The following is a 16,941-nucleotide window of genomic DNA, read 5'->3' on the forward strand; positions in this document are numbered from 1 at the left end:
ATACTGTAATTGCTACAGTATGTTAATGAAAAAGTTAAGTTTGTTTAACACATATCAATGAACAACTATCTAAACTGTAATAAACAAAACTGAAAATATAGGTGCCAAACACAAACTATTTAGAAATACAAAAAAGGAAAACAAATAAGTTTGTTTTCAATTCTAGATCTTTTAACTGATTTACACGCTTAACTAAAGTCTATCAAACCTGATCTGAGCCATAACAATATAAAACCAGTATGTCATGTTGGTGTTTTAATATCTTTAAACTTGTCAACACTTGAAAAGTGCTCCAATGTATTTGTACGTCACATATTTTATACAATTTTACTCATTCAAAATGGACAGTAGTAGTGCTTCAAACAATTACCGAATAATCTTCCTATGCAAAATCTATTAACAACTTTAACAACAAATTGAATATATATTTATACTAGAAATATCATATTGACGTGGATTTCATAAATGGGGAATACTTACCATATATATATATATATATATATATATATATATATATATATATATATATATATATGTATAAATTTTTTATGTATTTTTTTTTTAACTAAATAAAATACTGAAATTTTGATGGTTTGATGTAATTAACAAAATTATGTTGAATATACATGTATAATGCCTCTTTTCCTACATCCATACCATTTTGCTTCATTTAATCCAAAAAGAAGTTTGTTCCGACATTATTGTAAGAAAAAAATCTACATACCCAAAAAGGTTTTACTTGTAGAGGTGTGCCATTTGTCCATATAAATGTTCTGGTTAACACTTACCAAGCCAAACAGTATACATAACCACTTTGCTGAAATCTAACAAAGACAGTAAAACTGCAAGACAAGGTGCATAAAATCAGTTTATTATTGGAAATCTTAAATTCTCCTTTTAGGAAGCACGTAATATACTTTAACAAGCTTTTAATTTACCAATATTGCTTTGCAACAAGAGTACTTTTTAAAAGTCATGACAAAAATGTCATACGTTTCATTTTTAAGGGCACCGCAACATGCTAAAATAAGAAACACTTTGTTTTGTATACATATTTTTTAATTATTGTGATGAACAAATAAAACATCTTAAAAAAAAAAAAAAAAAAAAAAAAAAAAAAAAAAAAAAAAAACTTTTCTCTTTCTGACCAGGTTGCCTGGGCCATTTAGTCTTTATATTCTTCGTTTTGTTGATTTGGGGTTGTACCTGTACACAAAAAGAGTTCTACAATTAATATAGAAATTGTGGCCATCAAATGAACTGCCAAATGAATATATAAACTGACCTACGTGAACTTGTTTTGATAAAAAAAAAAAAAAACCTTTGTTGTAATAACATTTTACACATTGTTAATTATATGTTTGGCCTTTCTTTTATGTCACCTGATCTGATGCTGTCTTCCACCCCCCCCCCCTCCCTCCCCCCCCTCCCCCCCCCCCCCTCCCCCCCCCCCCCCCCCCCCCCCTCCAAACACATGTTCCATGTATGTGTGCATCTGTGCATGTTTGTGAGGTTTTCCAACACACAAAGATCATTTTCCAGCTCAAAGTTAAACATGAAAACAACTGTGTAAGTTGCCAGGTTGATAAATCAATAATTCTTGGGAAAGATATCAACTATATATCTACTATGTAAGCCTAATAAGATATTTAAATGAAAAGTAAAAGCATCATTACCCCAAATTGTTGGTCTACTTTTAGTTAGTTAATTGTAAATTTGACATGAAAAAAAAGGTTTACTGGTCAAAATGTGTTATTTTAGAAGCAAAATGATTGATTAAAACACCTTTTCTTTTTAAATAGCTGATGGTTTAGGAAGAAAGGTCTTCCCTCCAAAGACAGTAGTGTCTGAAATGTTTTTACTATCTGCAAAAACAAAAACACAGTACGTTGTTTTTCTTTGAAACTCCTGTGTTACGTTCTTTCTTCACGCATGAATGGGTGGGAACAACGACTCAATGATCAAACATTTTTGTTTCGCTAAAATCAGATCTCATTCACCAGTCGTGTTTTTGTTAGGCAGGAAAATGTCACTGCTTTTGAGCCAAATTAAATCACTGTCTAACTGGAACTCCAATTGTAAGCCAACACTGTCTCCAGGCAACTCTCACTTATCACCCATAGAACAGGAAGAAATCACATGTACGTAGCTAGCAATTTTTCCAGCATCTGCTTAAAGGTATTAGTAGTAGAGGATAAGCGTACAAATAAATCAGTGCAGTGTACATGTCTACAAACATAAAAAGCAACAATTACTGCAGTAGCTATTTTAGTTACAGGTATCTGTGAAATGACCTAGTTTTTATTGTTTGAAATGGAATACATGTTCTTCAGGAATATTTCATGGCTGACGCTTACTTACACTTCCTTTATTTATGAATGAAATTGAATGGTGTAGCAAATTACTACTCTGAGAATTGATTTTTAGTGGCAATTTTTGTGTTGTTATTTCAATTGAAGTGACAATCTGGGCCGGGACAAATGTATACAAGGGTTAGAATACTAGGATGCAATTGTTATTTCTGACTTAAAAAAACAAACAAAAAAAACATAACATAGCACCTTAATCAATTGTTTTATACTGTATTTCCAACTACAATGCAACCGTGTTTCAGTGTCCAACCAAATCTTTTAAATTTAAAATACCCAAATTATATTATTTCCACTGCTACTCTTCACAGGGGCACAGGAAAACAAAGTTAGCGGCTGTCCTCCAATCCCCACCAAGCCAATTACCTCCTTAACCCCAGGAGCTCAAAAGCAGATGGCAGCGAGCTTCTGGACACTGGAGGACAAAGGCCAGCCATGCACGTGTCCTCTCAAGTTCACCACACACCTGGTCTGCATGGGGTTGATGCATCACTGTGAGGTGGAGCAGCCCCTGCTGGTTTTCCCTCTCAAACTCTGTGAGTGTCAGGCCCAGTTGGATCAGAAACTTAGCACATCCTGGATACAAATATGCACTCCCCTGACTGCATGACTCACCCTGCACACCACTGCTGAGCCACTCAGGGATACAGATTCTGGTGTTTTGATTCCACCAAATGCTCTAGTCAATCACACAAGCTTTACTGCAAAATCATTTTGGGGTTTACATTTTTTTTTATTTTTTTTTAGCATAAAAAAACAAAGACATTTCCCTTCCGGAGAAATAAGTGATCTCCTCAAATATCTGCTACATGGAAGTTAGCTTCCCTACAAGAGCTGCAACAAGAGATTAAAGTGCACTGAAATGCAGTCCATAGCTGCATGTCCTAGTACCCGGTTTGATTCTATGCCCCAATGACTGCGGTCTGGATAAACCAGACTGTCTGCCCCAATTATTTTGTCCATGCTGTCGCGCCACCATATGTAGAATGTAAAATGGTCTGCATGGTGGAGACAAGACAGCTTTAAAAATACCCTGTGAAGTAACTTTGTATAATAGAAATACTGTCCTACTCACTGAGCATGGCTGGATCTCAAATCTCTAATACTCAATTACTAAACCTTTATAATAATAAACTACATGCGTTTCGTTTGTATTTATTTATTTTTTTTTTTAAGAAAGTTTAACATGCTGTAGGATTTTCATTCTATCCATATTTTTTTTGTAACACAATGGAATGATTCTCTCTATATAGAAGGCATAACATTTTAGTCTACCTCACTGCAGATGCATATCCCCGGTGACCAGAATACACTATAGTGGAGAATTGCTTACATTTTCAAGCCTATACGTACATCGTTAAAAGGTTTTCATATAAACAGAGGAACAGTTTTAGCACACATAGAGCAGTTACCATCTATTTTTAAGAACGTATTAGTCTGAAAGAGGTTAAAAATGTATCTTGCAGCTTTCTGATTTAAGGGTTTTGTGCCACAAATGTAGTAAACAGAACAGGTCTGAGCTTCCACACAGGATTACTGAAAACCATACCTGAACAGATCATCTGCAATGGAGTCCTCTCTAGCATACTGGCTCTGCTCCTGCAAAGAAAAACAATATAAATGTATTTACTTTTATATGCCTGATATTTTTTTCCACTGGAATAGACTTTCAGTTGCTCACAATGCCTTTTCAGAGCAATAATATTAAGATTTTACACAACTCTTAACACTGGAACCCTGCTCCAAGAAAGATATTATGGGCAACTGGGAAAAAACCTGAATTGTATTTTTCTTCCCCCGACCCCACGCACAGCACACACCTCTGCTTCCTGCCTTAGCCACTCCTCCAGTTCAGAGTTCTTTTTTGCCTGGTGTGCCACCAAGTCTGAGCCTCCAATAATGTTGGGGAGCCCCACTGCTCCAGGAAAAGGGATCTGCAATGCAAGAGCATTTCATTACGATGGTGTAATCTATACATTGCTTTGCTTAATTATTACCATGGGACCTTTTAAATTTTTTTTTTTTTATGAACAGCAAAATAAATCCTGCCACTTCGATTTTATGAAGCCCACAATACCGGCACCAACGTCAGTATTGCCGTTGCTTTTATATTGAAGTTATTAATTCTCCCAGTAATAAAACAGCCATTACATTGATGTTTATAGATTGCAACAGTAGTCACATGATTCACTGATTTATCTATTGTGATCCCTTAACATTGAAATACCAGAGAAATGTCTGAATGTTGTTTATTTAAAATTACATTGTACAGGATATGGTCATTATTAGGAACTATGTGGGAGTAAAATTACGAATCAATCTTACAACATGTTACATGACAGGCACCTACCTTTTGTGAGACAGCCAGGACTTACCTTTCTAAACTTTTTAAAGTTTTTTACGCTTGCTTGGCTTGACCTTGCAGTAGGCCGTGCGGACACGCTAACAACCAAGGACTTGAACTCTGTCACTATGAGGCTGCGGGGGGTGTCATCCATGTCATCACTTTTAACCATTAATCCTGACCGCTGGAACAGACCAAACTAGAATCGTTATATCTGAATGAAGTCACAACACACAGCACAATGTTACATAAATACAAAATAAAAAAAATAAAAAAAAACATAACATACACCACTTTCTTTCTTTAGAGATGATGGGATTTTCTCTTTGGCTTCAAATTCTTTTTGTTGTGTTTGACTAGCAGTTTCTCTCATAGAACCCTATGTGGAAACAAAATATAAATATTGACAATAAACAGTGTAAAAAACAAGATGCTTGTTAAACTGTTTTACTGATCTATAGGAAAATTGACAAGGTTGTGCAGAAACTTGACTGTTTTATGAACAATATTCATGCAATACCAACTGCAAAATAACCACGGCTGCCACAGCAACAGGTGATTTCGCAGAAGGTAATGTCTGGTTGTATAATAAAAGACTACTTTTATAATGTTATTCAGTTTATTTGGGAACCAAGACCTTATAGTTTGTCCCATTGTTTTTATTCACGTTGAGGAAATGACTAAACTAAAAAGAGAATTCCCATGCATCAGCAGACACGAGATGTGCTTACCACTGGCATGTTTCCATATTCACTTAGAGTTACATCTTCCTGCTTGACTTGCACTGCTTCAGCAGCTGGTTCTATCCGTTTCTTCTTACTGACACTCTGTGCTTCTTCCTGGTCCTGCTCCATGGGCTGAAATGTGATGTCTTCAAGGTCCTCAATCCTTGCTACTGTCTCAGCAAACAACTCATCCATTTCCTTTCTCTTCTTGGATGTGTCCCTCAGGCTGGAATCCCCAGAGGCACGGGTCAGCTCTGTCATACTGGTACTGACCATCCCAGAGTGTTCTGCTACTGTGATGCTTTTCGTCCGAGAGGTTTCCACAGGAAACTGGATCTGCGACTGTCTTGTCTCAGTTGTTGGCCTGGTCAGGCTTCTTTGAGACACTGGACATGCTGGTACTTTCTTTTTGTTTTCTTCTATTCTTGCTTGCTTGGCCTGAGACAAGTCAACCGTTTCATTTTCTTCTCTTTCCCTGCAATAAAATGGAAATCAATACCAATGTATACAATAGCTTAATATGTGTATGTTATGCATAATTTGATATATTGCCAAATTTGTTTGGAGTTACTTTTGCATAGTTTATAAACCGTCAGGATTGATGAACCTGGGTTCCAATGCAGTACACAGAAATAGAATGAACCCAGGTTAACCTTTGTGTAACCCTAAGACAACAATCAATACCTATTTTACATAAAGGCCAGATGAGGCATTTCTAGTATGATACAAATTATGATCAGTATTCTGAACAAATCACTGATCTGATCCTGGTCTGTTTCCAACTTGTTCAGATTAGCAAGAGCCTGGTGTCCTGTTTTTCGCTCACCTTTTTTTACTCACTGGCTGAAAGTAATTTGCCAGGGAATCTGACTGTTGCTGTGAAGACGGCTTTTTGTTTCCACTGGTCACAGCGGTATTGCTTGCAGATGGTTGATTCTTATTGCCCAGTTTAGTTGAAGTTCTTGTCTTCTCTCTCTCTTTCACATTGCTTGAGCCACAATCAGTGCTGAACAATGTTGCTGCCGTCTCTGCCACTGTGCACGTACCAATAAAAGTCTCCTTCACCTGTGATTGTCTGCGGCCTCTTAAGTCTTTTTCTGGTGTTTCGTTTACTTGCCTTACACCACTGGTTTCCATTCTAGAGACAAAGAAAAGTATGATTGTAGATTTCTTACATTTGTACAGGATTCTCATCATAGGCATGCTCAATTATCAACAGCATTTAAATTGTATTGAAATGTTATACGGGTCCATAAAGAAACCTTTGTTACCATCATTTGAAATTAACCTGCATCACAGCCAAAATAGCTACAGATTTGTAGTTTAGGAAGGGAGGTTAAATATAAATAAATGTTTACACATACTGTACATAAACCCCTTCAAATATATTAACCTTCCAATTGAAACCGACTCTAGTTTCCAATTAGCTTAAATACTATTTTTCTTTTCATTTTCTGTATAATATTTTATGACTTTTCCTAAGTTGGGGTCATGAACTTATAACAGAAAACAGAACCCTTGAGTTGTTTATTTTTTTAGAACAGGTCATGTATACAAATAAGATGTTTTGGGTCACTGTGACCAGTGGCATTTATCTATGTAGATTTGTGTGCAGGAATAAAACAAACTTCTTTGTTATTTTGACTATTATATTTGTATTATTATTTCTGAAAATGGCTGCACCTGTCTGGAGATATTTATAAACAAAAAAACAAACAATATATCACTACAAGGCAGAGCCTAATTTTCTCTGTCAGTATTGCAACAGCATCTCACTGGTAAAGACACTCCAAAACGAGGAGCTCCCAGGTTGGCAGTCAAAGAAGTTTTATCAAAGCTCTTGGAGTAAAAGAGCATAGAAGAGTAAAACCTTTGGAAATAAAAATATTTATTCAATTTAAAGCTGTTTAAATTAGTTTGAAATTGCATCGGGTCAATATGACCCAAAACATAACAGATGTACCTAAATTCTAAACATAACAGGAGGGATAAATAATCAATGGAAAAACAAAAATATGAGTTGCCACACATGGAGTCCTTAAAAAATTATGAAAACAAATAAAAAATGACTGCACAATGAAACATGAATTGCAGATTTGCGAGGTGTTGCCCTAATGAGAAAATACAGGTCAAGTGACTTGAATATGTTACCAACAAAAAATCAATGTATTCTATTAATCTTAATTAACAAATCCATGTTTTTCCCTTTGAAAGTATGTGTGTTAGCCTTTGTTTCTCTTTTTTAACAACAATGATATGCAGTTCAAGCTGTGGGTTACCTGGTACACTGCTGTGAAGGTTCAGTGTCAGGTGCATAGGCGGTGATGTTTAATGTAGCTGCAGGCATTATAGTTTCCTCCACTGCAGTGCTCTGGGAAAGTGTTGCACCAGGAATGGTTGTTCTGGATGTTTCTATAAAATAATGAAATAGCACAATGTTACTGCAATATTACTACCCAACTGCTAGCATATGGTATGCAAAGAAATGCTACACTTCCAAACACAAACATATTTGAGGAGTTTATTCAGGAATATCCCCACCTGTATCCACTTGAGAGAGTGGGTTGCAGTAAGTATCTGTCGACATGTAAATGGCCGCTAGTCCAATTTCTGCTTCCGATATGAGCCTTAGACCTTTTCTGTTTGAAACACAGTAATTAAAATTAGCTGCAGTGCTTGATGGCAAACTCATTGTGCTGTTTAACTGAAAGCTGAGGGGGCTAATATTATAACAATAATACAGTTGTTTCTTCACTACTGTATAACACATTGCTAAAAACTACAAAAAATGTATTGAATTCATTCCCTTTATTTTTAACTATTATACTCAATTCAATTATTCATGCTGTAAAACATAGTACTAAATTAAGAGAATACACTGTGCATTGGGTCAATCGATCCTTCGCATAGTCTTGATGTCAAACCAAGAATAGACCTAATATGGATAACAACCTCTTCAAGGTGCATAACTGAACTGTATACTAGAACAAGGAGGTTGGGAGACAAATTCAGGCCATATTGTTTATGCAATCAGAATTACACTCGCAATGAAATCTGTTACCTTGAATTCAGGTATAACAAGCGCAGGGTGACAATAGTTTTTGTCTATGACTGTAACAATGATGTAATTTCATCACTGTACCTGAGAAACACATCCAAGAGAACAGTAAACTCCTCATTTAAGTATACAACACAGTTATGAAAATCAGCGATCTAGAATTGCACTGAAATGTTGCTATCTAAGCATACTACTGTACCTCTGTACAATCTCTGTTACAGAACCAATCCACTTATTTAATGAAGTAGAAACAAGCATCTGAGAGTGTGCCATTCCCACGTCAACAACGCAGCTTCCTGCTGACTCCAGTAAAGATGTATTCAAAATGCCCTCATCGAGAAGTTTGGCCTCTCCTCCCCCCAGGACCACTGCTGAACTCAGTCTTTTGTGCTGGAGACAAATTGGACAGATCAGGGCGATGCATTTCAGAAGCTTCTCTATTACAGAGATACAGATTTTTGAAAAGGACCTTTCATGACTGCACCATCGCAAATAATTACACAAAAAAAAGTTATACATTATGTTTAGCATAAGGAAATCTTTCAAACACAATGCGATGGATAAATTGCTGCATTCCTGTGCCTTTTGCTGTAGGTGACACGGAGAGACTGCAGCTAGACCACTGAAGTGAGTTTGAACAACACACAAAGTTCAAAGATGCAGCAACTTCATCTACAGCATTGTCTTACATATATCTGCATATTGAAGTATAAAATAAAAGCAAAGAACCAAAACCCCTGTCCATTCCTATTGCAGAATGGCTGCTCCATTTAACCTCTACTCTTCCGACTCCTTGTTCTACTACAGTTTAAGTTTGCAGTTCAGTATGCTTTAATGCTGTTCTATTAATGAAAAACAAAAAAAGTTCAAAAGGAAAAACTAAACAGGACCACCACAATTTAATGGTTTTGGAGAGTTTTTCTGTATGTCATATCCTCTCTTTGGCAAAATGGACACCTGTTGGGAAGCAAATGTTCCCATTTGGCAAACGTGGACAGATGGCAGGCAAATAAAATATGACAACGATAATTAAAAACAAAACAATCATAAAACAGTGTAAGAAGCCACCACATGCACTACTGCTTCTGTGTGACAGGACTATTTACCACACAATAAAATAAATAAATACAATTTAAAAATATACATAGCAATACAAAATGTTTTATTTGGAAGAAGGCAATAAAAGGTTTGTGAGATACTGTCCCAATTGGTTGAAAAAAAAAAACAAAAAACAAAACAAACCCTCTCTTACCTGTTTGGCATTTAAGAAAAGGAAGGTCTTCCCCCTGAAGACAGTTCTACGGACTGGCCTTGCATTTAGATCTAGGTCTTCTGAATTTATACCGGGCTCATCAACTGGAGGTTGAAAACTGTGAAAGATGAATCCTTGTTACTGTTTGTTATTGTTCACAGGGCAACACTTAACACATACTAACACGTATCGTTGTTTACAACAGCTATTTATGAATTAATAATACTAAACACATAAAACTACACTTTTTGTATTTCAAATTATCCCCTAGAGTAAATTACAGCATGAAAACAATGCCCCATTCAGAATATATTTCTATTACTATATATTACATTTTATTAGGATGTGGATGAAAAAAAAAAAAAATTCCTACAACAACATATGTAACTCGCATTTAAAGGGTGTACATGCTGTTTTAAGACAAACTATGGAATTTAAATTTCTATGACAATAACAAACAATATAGTACCTATCAGTCTTTGGTGAGCGCTGTCTTAACTGCACAGCTTTTAGGAGTTCAGTAAAATATTCAGGTTTCACGATTGGCCGGCAGCAAATCAAGGCACAGATGGTCTGAAATATGGAAAATGCTGTGTTAACCCACAAAAAAAAAAAGTTCAGCTACCTGTATTATTCTCCTTAATTTAAGCCCTAAAATAAATTCTTACAAATTACCACTGATGTCTGTTTGTTTGTGCTGAACATCGTCTTGCTTTAGAAATTAAAGTTCCTGGTGTATTATTTCTTGCCATGTCAGTCTTACTTTCATAGCCTACCAGAGTGATCTGGGGACAGAAGATGTGAAAGTCTATGTTTTGACCTGGGTGAACGGTTAAGCAGCATGATGGAAAGCGCGATCATTTTTTTTACATTTCTATTGTAAGTTTTCCTAATGGAAGGGCGTCACATAAAGGTAAATGCACACATTGTCTCCATGACAAATTGCTACATGTGGGCTAGAAAACTACAGGTTATTTCAAACATAGACTTGATGGTTTCAACAGAAACAAGGTGGTGGAGTCAGCTTTGTACAATTACAGCCACAAACTTTCTTTTACGACATAGGATACAGTTGTGTATCAATTATGAAGCCTACAGCTCTAACCGTTATTTCTTTTAGGACTTTCACAAATTGGGACACACCTCCAACTGTAATACCCTGGAGTTTTACACTTCACTTAAGCCATGTGTAACAGGGTTCTTACTCCACCTGGCTAAAGGATGACTGATTAGATGACCTGGATGTGTGATCGCTGCGTGATTGACAGGAGATGGAGACTAGAAGGTTGGGCTTGACACGCCCTGCAGGCGTGCATGTTTATTTACATATGTTACATAACATACTGGAACCCCACGTGACGCTACCAGCAAAGGTACCTCACATGGGGCATACAGCCCGACGTACAAAAGGCAAATGAAACACTGTACAAAAACTACAAAGGTGCAGTTTAGACAGCTCAAGCTACTCCGCTAACAAAATGGAGGTTGTGCTTCCACACTTGTCTGCTATACTGGGTGGGATCTACTATCCCGAAATTAACTCCCTGTTCCTCGGGCAGTTCACCTAACCCCAACCTCGCATATACACACGACCACCGTTAGAGGTGGTGTGACAGAAAGACAATGATTCTTGGTGGTAAAACTCCCTCCCTCCATTGACCCAGAAGGGAAATGATGTGGCAGCCGCGGATTAGAGGAGCGGCTGCAATCGTTTACCAAGGGGTCATGAGTGAAGGTATAAGTAGGGGACGGAGCGACGCAATCTGTTCCTTTGTTTTGTTTAGAGAACAACCTGAAAGGACCTGCGTTGTGTGGAGAAAATTGTGTTTTGTTTATTGTCGTGTCAAAATAATACTGTTTGTGATTATTTAGACAGCGAAACACGATCCAGGAGCTGTCGCTAAAGGCCAGCACAAACCTGGACAATACTGCACTTTGTTTGCACTAAAGTACTGTATTTTCACCACGAGCACAAGAGCACGCACTGTGGACGAGTGTTTGTGTTACGTGTGGGTGAATTAAAACGGGACTTATTTCGGGGCCAACCCGCGGATTACAGATAAGCAATACACGCCACTGTATTGCTTCTCAATGACACTGTTATTATTTACAACCATTAAACAACATTGCACCTGGATTATAATTGTCTGTCTGTTTATTGATCACCTGCACACTGTTAACCACTTTGCCACAGGTGGTCACTTAGTTGCCTGAACCCAGTCGTTCAGCAGGACAGATGGGCCGATGTTTCGGCAGCAGCATCACTCTGACCCCTATGGTAAAGAATCTGGTAAAGAACGTGTGCCAAAAACAAACGCAGATTTATTTTCCCTTACCTTAACTGTAACTTTCACTGATGGCATGACTAAGTGAGTACTGTCCTGTGTCCAGCTGTTAACAACACAACCCCCAAGCTGCTGGACTGATTGGCTGAGTGCGATCTTTCCCTGACCATCCAGGCAGGACGAACAGACAATCAGAGACTCGTATTCTACTCTGGAGGGAGGGAAACATTTTATACTTTAATAGCAATGAGAAATGGCTAGTGTTGGCAGGGAGGGGGAATTATTTGCGTAATCATGTGATCTAATTTTGTGCTTTAATTTCTATATATATATATATACTAGATATATATATATTATAATATATAATATATATATATATAATATATAATCAGACACATACAGAGCCTTGCAAAAGTATTCAGACCCTTGACCAATTCTCTCATATTACTGAATTACAAATGGTACATTGAAATTTCATTCTGTTCGATATTTTATTTTAAAACACTGAAACTCAAAATCAGTTATTGTAAAGTGATATTGGTTTTATGTTGGGAAATATTTTTAAGAAAAATAAAAAACTGAAATATATCTCACTTGCATAAGTATTCATCCCCCACACATTAAAATTTGGTAGAGCCACCTTTCGCTGCAATAACAGCTTTAAGTCTTTTGGGATAAGTATGTACCAGCTTTGCACACAGTGTCGGAGTGATTTTGGCCCATTCTTCTTGGCAGATTTGCTCCAGGTTGTTCAGGTTGGTTGGACGACGCTTGTGGACCGCAATTTTGAAATAATGCCATAGATTCTCAATGGGATTGAGATCAGGACTTTGACTGGGCCACTGTAGGACATTCACCTTTTTGTTCTTGAGCCACTCCAATGTTGCTTTGGCCTTGTGCTTGGGATCATTGTCTTGCTGAAAGGTGAATTTCCTCCCAAGCTTCAGTTTTTTAGCGGACTGAAGCAGATTCTCTTGCAGTATTTTCCTGTATTTTGCTCCATCCATTCTTCCTTCAATTGTAACAAGATGCCCAGTCCCTGCTGATAACAAGCATCCCCACAGCATGATGCCGCCACCACCATACTTCACTGTAGGGATGGTGTGTCTTGAGGCATGGGCAGTGTTAGGTTTGCGCCACACATAGCGCTTTGAGTTTTGGCCAAAAAGCTCTATCTTGGTCTCATCTGACCAAAAAACCTTTTCTCACATTGCAGCTGGATAACTCTCATGCTTTCTGGCAAACTCCAGACGTGCTTTTTGAGTAACGGCTTCTTTCTTGCCACCCTCCCATACAGGACAGTTATGCAGAGCTCTTGATATGGTTGACTGGTGCACCATTACTCCACTCCCAGCCACTGAACTCTGTAGCTCCTTCAAAGTGATTGTTGGCCTCTCTGTGGCTTCTCTCACAAGTCTCCTTCTTGTTTGAGCGCTGAGTTTTGAGGGACGGCCTTTTCTTGGCAGTGCCTGGGTGGTGTGTTGCAGCTTCCACTTCCTGATTATTGATCTAACTGTGCTCACTGGGATATCCAAACACTTGGATATTATTTTGTACCCTTTCCCTAATCTATGCATTTGTATTACTTTATCTCTAACTTCTGTAGAATGCTCTTTGGTCTTCATTTTCCTTCAGATTCATAGCCTTACCAATGATCCTTCAACAGTGGGGTTTTTATCCAGAAAATGTGACAGCAACTTTAATGGTTCACAGGTGGAGGCCAACGGTAAGGTAATTGTGTCCTCGTTACGGCAATTTCTTTCATTGGTGCAAACTGGGAGCTTCCACAGCACGGGGGTTGAATACTTATGCAAGCAAGATTTTTCAGTTTTTTTTATTTTTCTTAAAAATATTTCCCAACATAAAACCAATGTCACCTTACAATAATTGATTCTGAGTTTCAGTGTTTTAAAACAAAATATCAAACAGAACGAAATTTCAATGTACCATTTGTAATTCGGTAATATGAGAGAATTGGTCAGGGGTCTGAATACTTTTGCAAGGCACTGTGTGTGTGTGTGTGTGTGTGTGTGTGTGTGTGTGTGTGTGTATGTATATATATATATATATATATATACATACATACATACATACACACACACATCACAGGAAGAACTAGCAGTGCCTCTCACCGAAATTTGCTGTGGAAGACTCCAAATGTTACCCTGTCTCCAGGCTGTAATATCCTTTGAGTGTCATTCTGGAGGCGCTCCTCATTCACGAATGTTCCATACTTTGAAGTGTCCTTTAGTGTTAATGTAGGTGTTGGTGAAGCTTGGCTCTTAAACAAAAATAATAATAAAAAAAAGGATCATTGTAATTTTGAAATTTCACATTTAGAATTTTGACATCCAAAAATTGTGAAAAAATTACCAAGTAATCTAATACAAAATGAAAATATCGTTAGATAAAATATTAAAATGAATGATGGCATACTATGTTGAACCCACTTTACTTTCTCATTTGGAAACATTTCCCTGGCACTGCCTCCATATTTATCTGCAGCTTGTAATCCAGTACTGGCACAAAACTGTTTGCAGTAGAATAACTCATACATGTGCAGGACGGATAGAGAGACAATTGGCCCCTTCGCAATGCAACAACTATTCAAAGGAGAACGAAATGTGAGTATCATAAAGGGTCCTGTGCTCACTTTTATTATTTAGAACTGTTAAATACAGGCACCATTTGTTAAAGGGTTCCATCGCTGAGGCTTTTCACAGGGACCCAGAAAACACCTCTTGATGGGTGTCACCCCTCAAATCGGATAGATTGGGGCATTGTAAAGTGGTCAACTGAACAACCACCTTTTTTATACTCGAAGACTTCTACAATAAGTATACAAATTAGTATTAAATAAAATCTCAACATTTGACATTTTGAAATACTGTACAATATGTCAGCCCCTGTGTTAGTGGACATAGCAACAAAACAAGGTTGCAAATACAGTAAGTAGGGCTGCAATGACACCTTGTGAATGGGACAGGGAGGACTGTCTGTCAATATGCTCTTGTTTTAACAGCATGTATTGAAATTCTAGGATGCAAAGATCTCCAGTGGCAGATTTCCTCTTAACAACAGCAAGGGTAAGTGTCCCTAATCGGACAATAGGTTTTAGCAAATCGACTCATTGCTTCTTTAGGGTGGGTCACTACAAGCATACAGTGAGAAACCAAAGCATAGTGTCCACGAGCACTTCATCCAACATCCACATTATTTAAACAATCTGGTCACTTAACTTTTCATGAACACAAAAATAACTCATGGAAATGCTGTCACATGACTGGTATAAACTAAGAATAGTACATACCCTAGTATTTTTGACAGCACTATACAAGTTATTATTATTAGGCTGATAGATTAAGTGTTGAAACACATTAATTATGAAATTAATATTGTAATTAAGGAGTACACAATTCAGCAATCACCTGGATGGTAGCAGGGCTGTTAACTGTCAGATGAGCATGCACTCGACTAATGGACTGGTCACGCTGAAGTAGGATTGCACAATTTTTCCGCCCAACCACATACTCCACCCCCACTGTTAAATAATAGGGCTCTCCTGTAAGGAAAACAAACAACAAAAGAGACTGTAAAACTGATTTCAGACGTACAGGATTTACATACTTAATGAATAACATGACAAAGCATCTGGATGAAAGTGATATTGACGAGTATAGGTCTGTTTTAAATAAGTTTACACTTTTAAAAAAGGGGTTTATTAGTTTGATCTAATTTTTCAAAGCATTGTTTACTGTTTTATAAACACTCTACAAAAGCATTCCTTAAAAATCCTTAAGCCATCCAGAAATTGTGAAAATCTTGTTTGTTGACTTTGAGCCCCCTCTGTGTCATGTGATCCACCTGGCTTATACAAAAGAGCTTGTGCAACTATTCAGCAACAACAATATTAAAAACTGAAGGATCTCAATAACATCACAAGGGCTACAATGTGTCTTTGCAACTGACTTTTCCCCTCACTGCAGTGGTTGCATTGCTGAACATTTCCATCGAAGTCTCATCAGTTTCTGGAATTGCTAAGAAAACCACTGAAATTAAAATATGCCACCATGCCTGTGGGTGGTGGGTGCAATTCCACTTCTGTACACAACTGTAAACCTCATAGTCGCTGGGGATTCTGCAGGTGCTGCTTCTTGCTTGATAATAAACAGATCTACAAAACCTCTAAAGAACAACATAACACTATATAGATTTCAATCTGTGTTATCAGATATGAAACAACCTCATGGCTTTTGGATGGTTACCACATGCATGCATGCATGCATGCTTGCTTTTAAAGTTACACACAGGTCCACCTGCAATAAGAGGCGAGGCCAAGATTAATTAGCTGGTTAATCTTTTCTCATACCTCCATCTGCGGCCAAAGGAATCAATTGCCACATTTCTTGCACAGTCAGATTTTCCAAATGAAATGTACTCGTATAGCTCAGATACTTGTATGTCTATATTTTGCTCTGCTAAACAACTTACTGTTTATCGCTTCACCACGTATTTGACTACAGTAACACTAAATTAAGTAATACATTTTACAATGCACCACCACTGTGTTGTGAGCGTCCGTAATTCTGCCGCGAGCTTTCTGGTTTCTTTCGTCTATCTACTATGGCTTCCTACTTCCTGTGGTGTCAAGAGTATCAGTACTAATTCGACAGCGCCGCTTGCTGCAAGAAAGGGTCAGCACAATTGTATGTACGGATACAAAAAAAAAAAAAAAAAAAAAAAAGATTTACAGGAAGAACAGAAAAATATTTTAATATGAAAATGCGTGGATGACCGAGGCACGTGTCTCTGGTGCCGAGTAGCTGGCGGCCTTGCTTTGTAAACACTTATTTTTTTTTAAACAATAAAGGTTACATTTTGTTATAATACTCAGTTTTAATAGTGTTT

General features: G+C 37.4%; 1 protein-coding gene across 1 annotated transcript; it reads right to left on the reverse strand.

The window, feature by feature from the left end:
- Window positions 1–1,156: 1,156 nt before the first annotated feature.
- LOC121313194 (nibrin-like) lies at window positions 1,157–16,638 on the reverse strand. The gene is made up of 16 exons (XM_041245498.1): window positions 16,403–16,638; window positions 15,462–15,595; window positions 14,166–14,314; window positions 12,085–12,244; window positions 10,218–10,321; window positions 9,749–9,866; window positions 8,696–8,886; window positions 7,980–8,077; window positions 7,718–7,850; window positions 6,265–6,576; window positions 5,445–5,913; window positions 5,003–5,092; window positions 4,745–4,897; window positions 4,190–4,303; window positions 3,919–3,968; window positions 1,157–1,206 (listed from the first exon to the last, which is right to left on the reverse strand). The coding sequence occupies exons 1-16, from the start codon at window positions 16,434–16,436 to the stop codon at window positions 1,173–1,175; spliced, it is 2,343 nt and encodes a 780-aa protein (XP_041101432.1). The 5' UTR covers window positions 16,437–16,638; the 3' UTR covers window positions 1,157–1,172.
- Window positions 16,639–16,941: the final 303 nt, after the last annotated feature.

Source organism: Polyodon spathula, chromosome 3 (genome assembly GCF_017654505.1).
Source record: "Polyodon spathula isolate WHYD16114869_AA chromosome 3, ASM1765450v1, whole genome shotgun sequence".
Lineage (NCBI taxonomy): Eukaryota > Metazoa > Chordata > Actinopteri > Acipenseriformes > Polyodontidae > Polyodon > Polyodon spathula.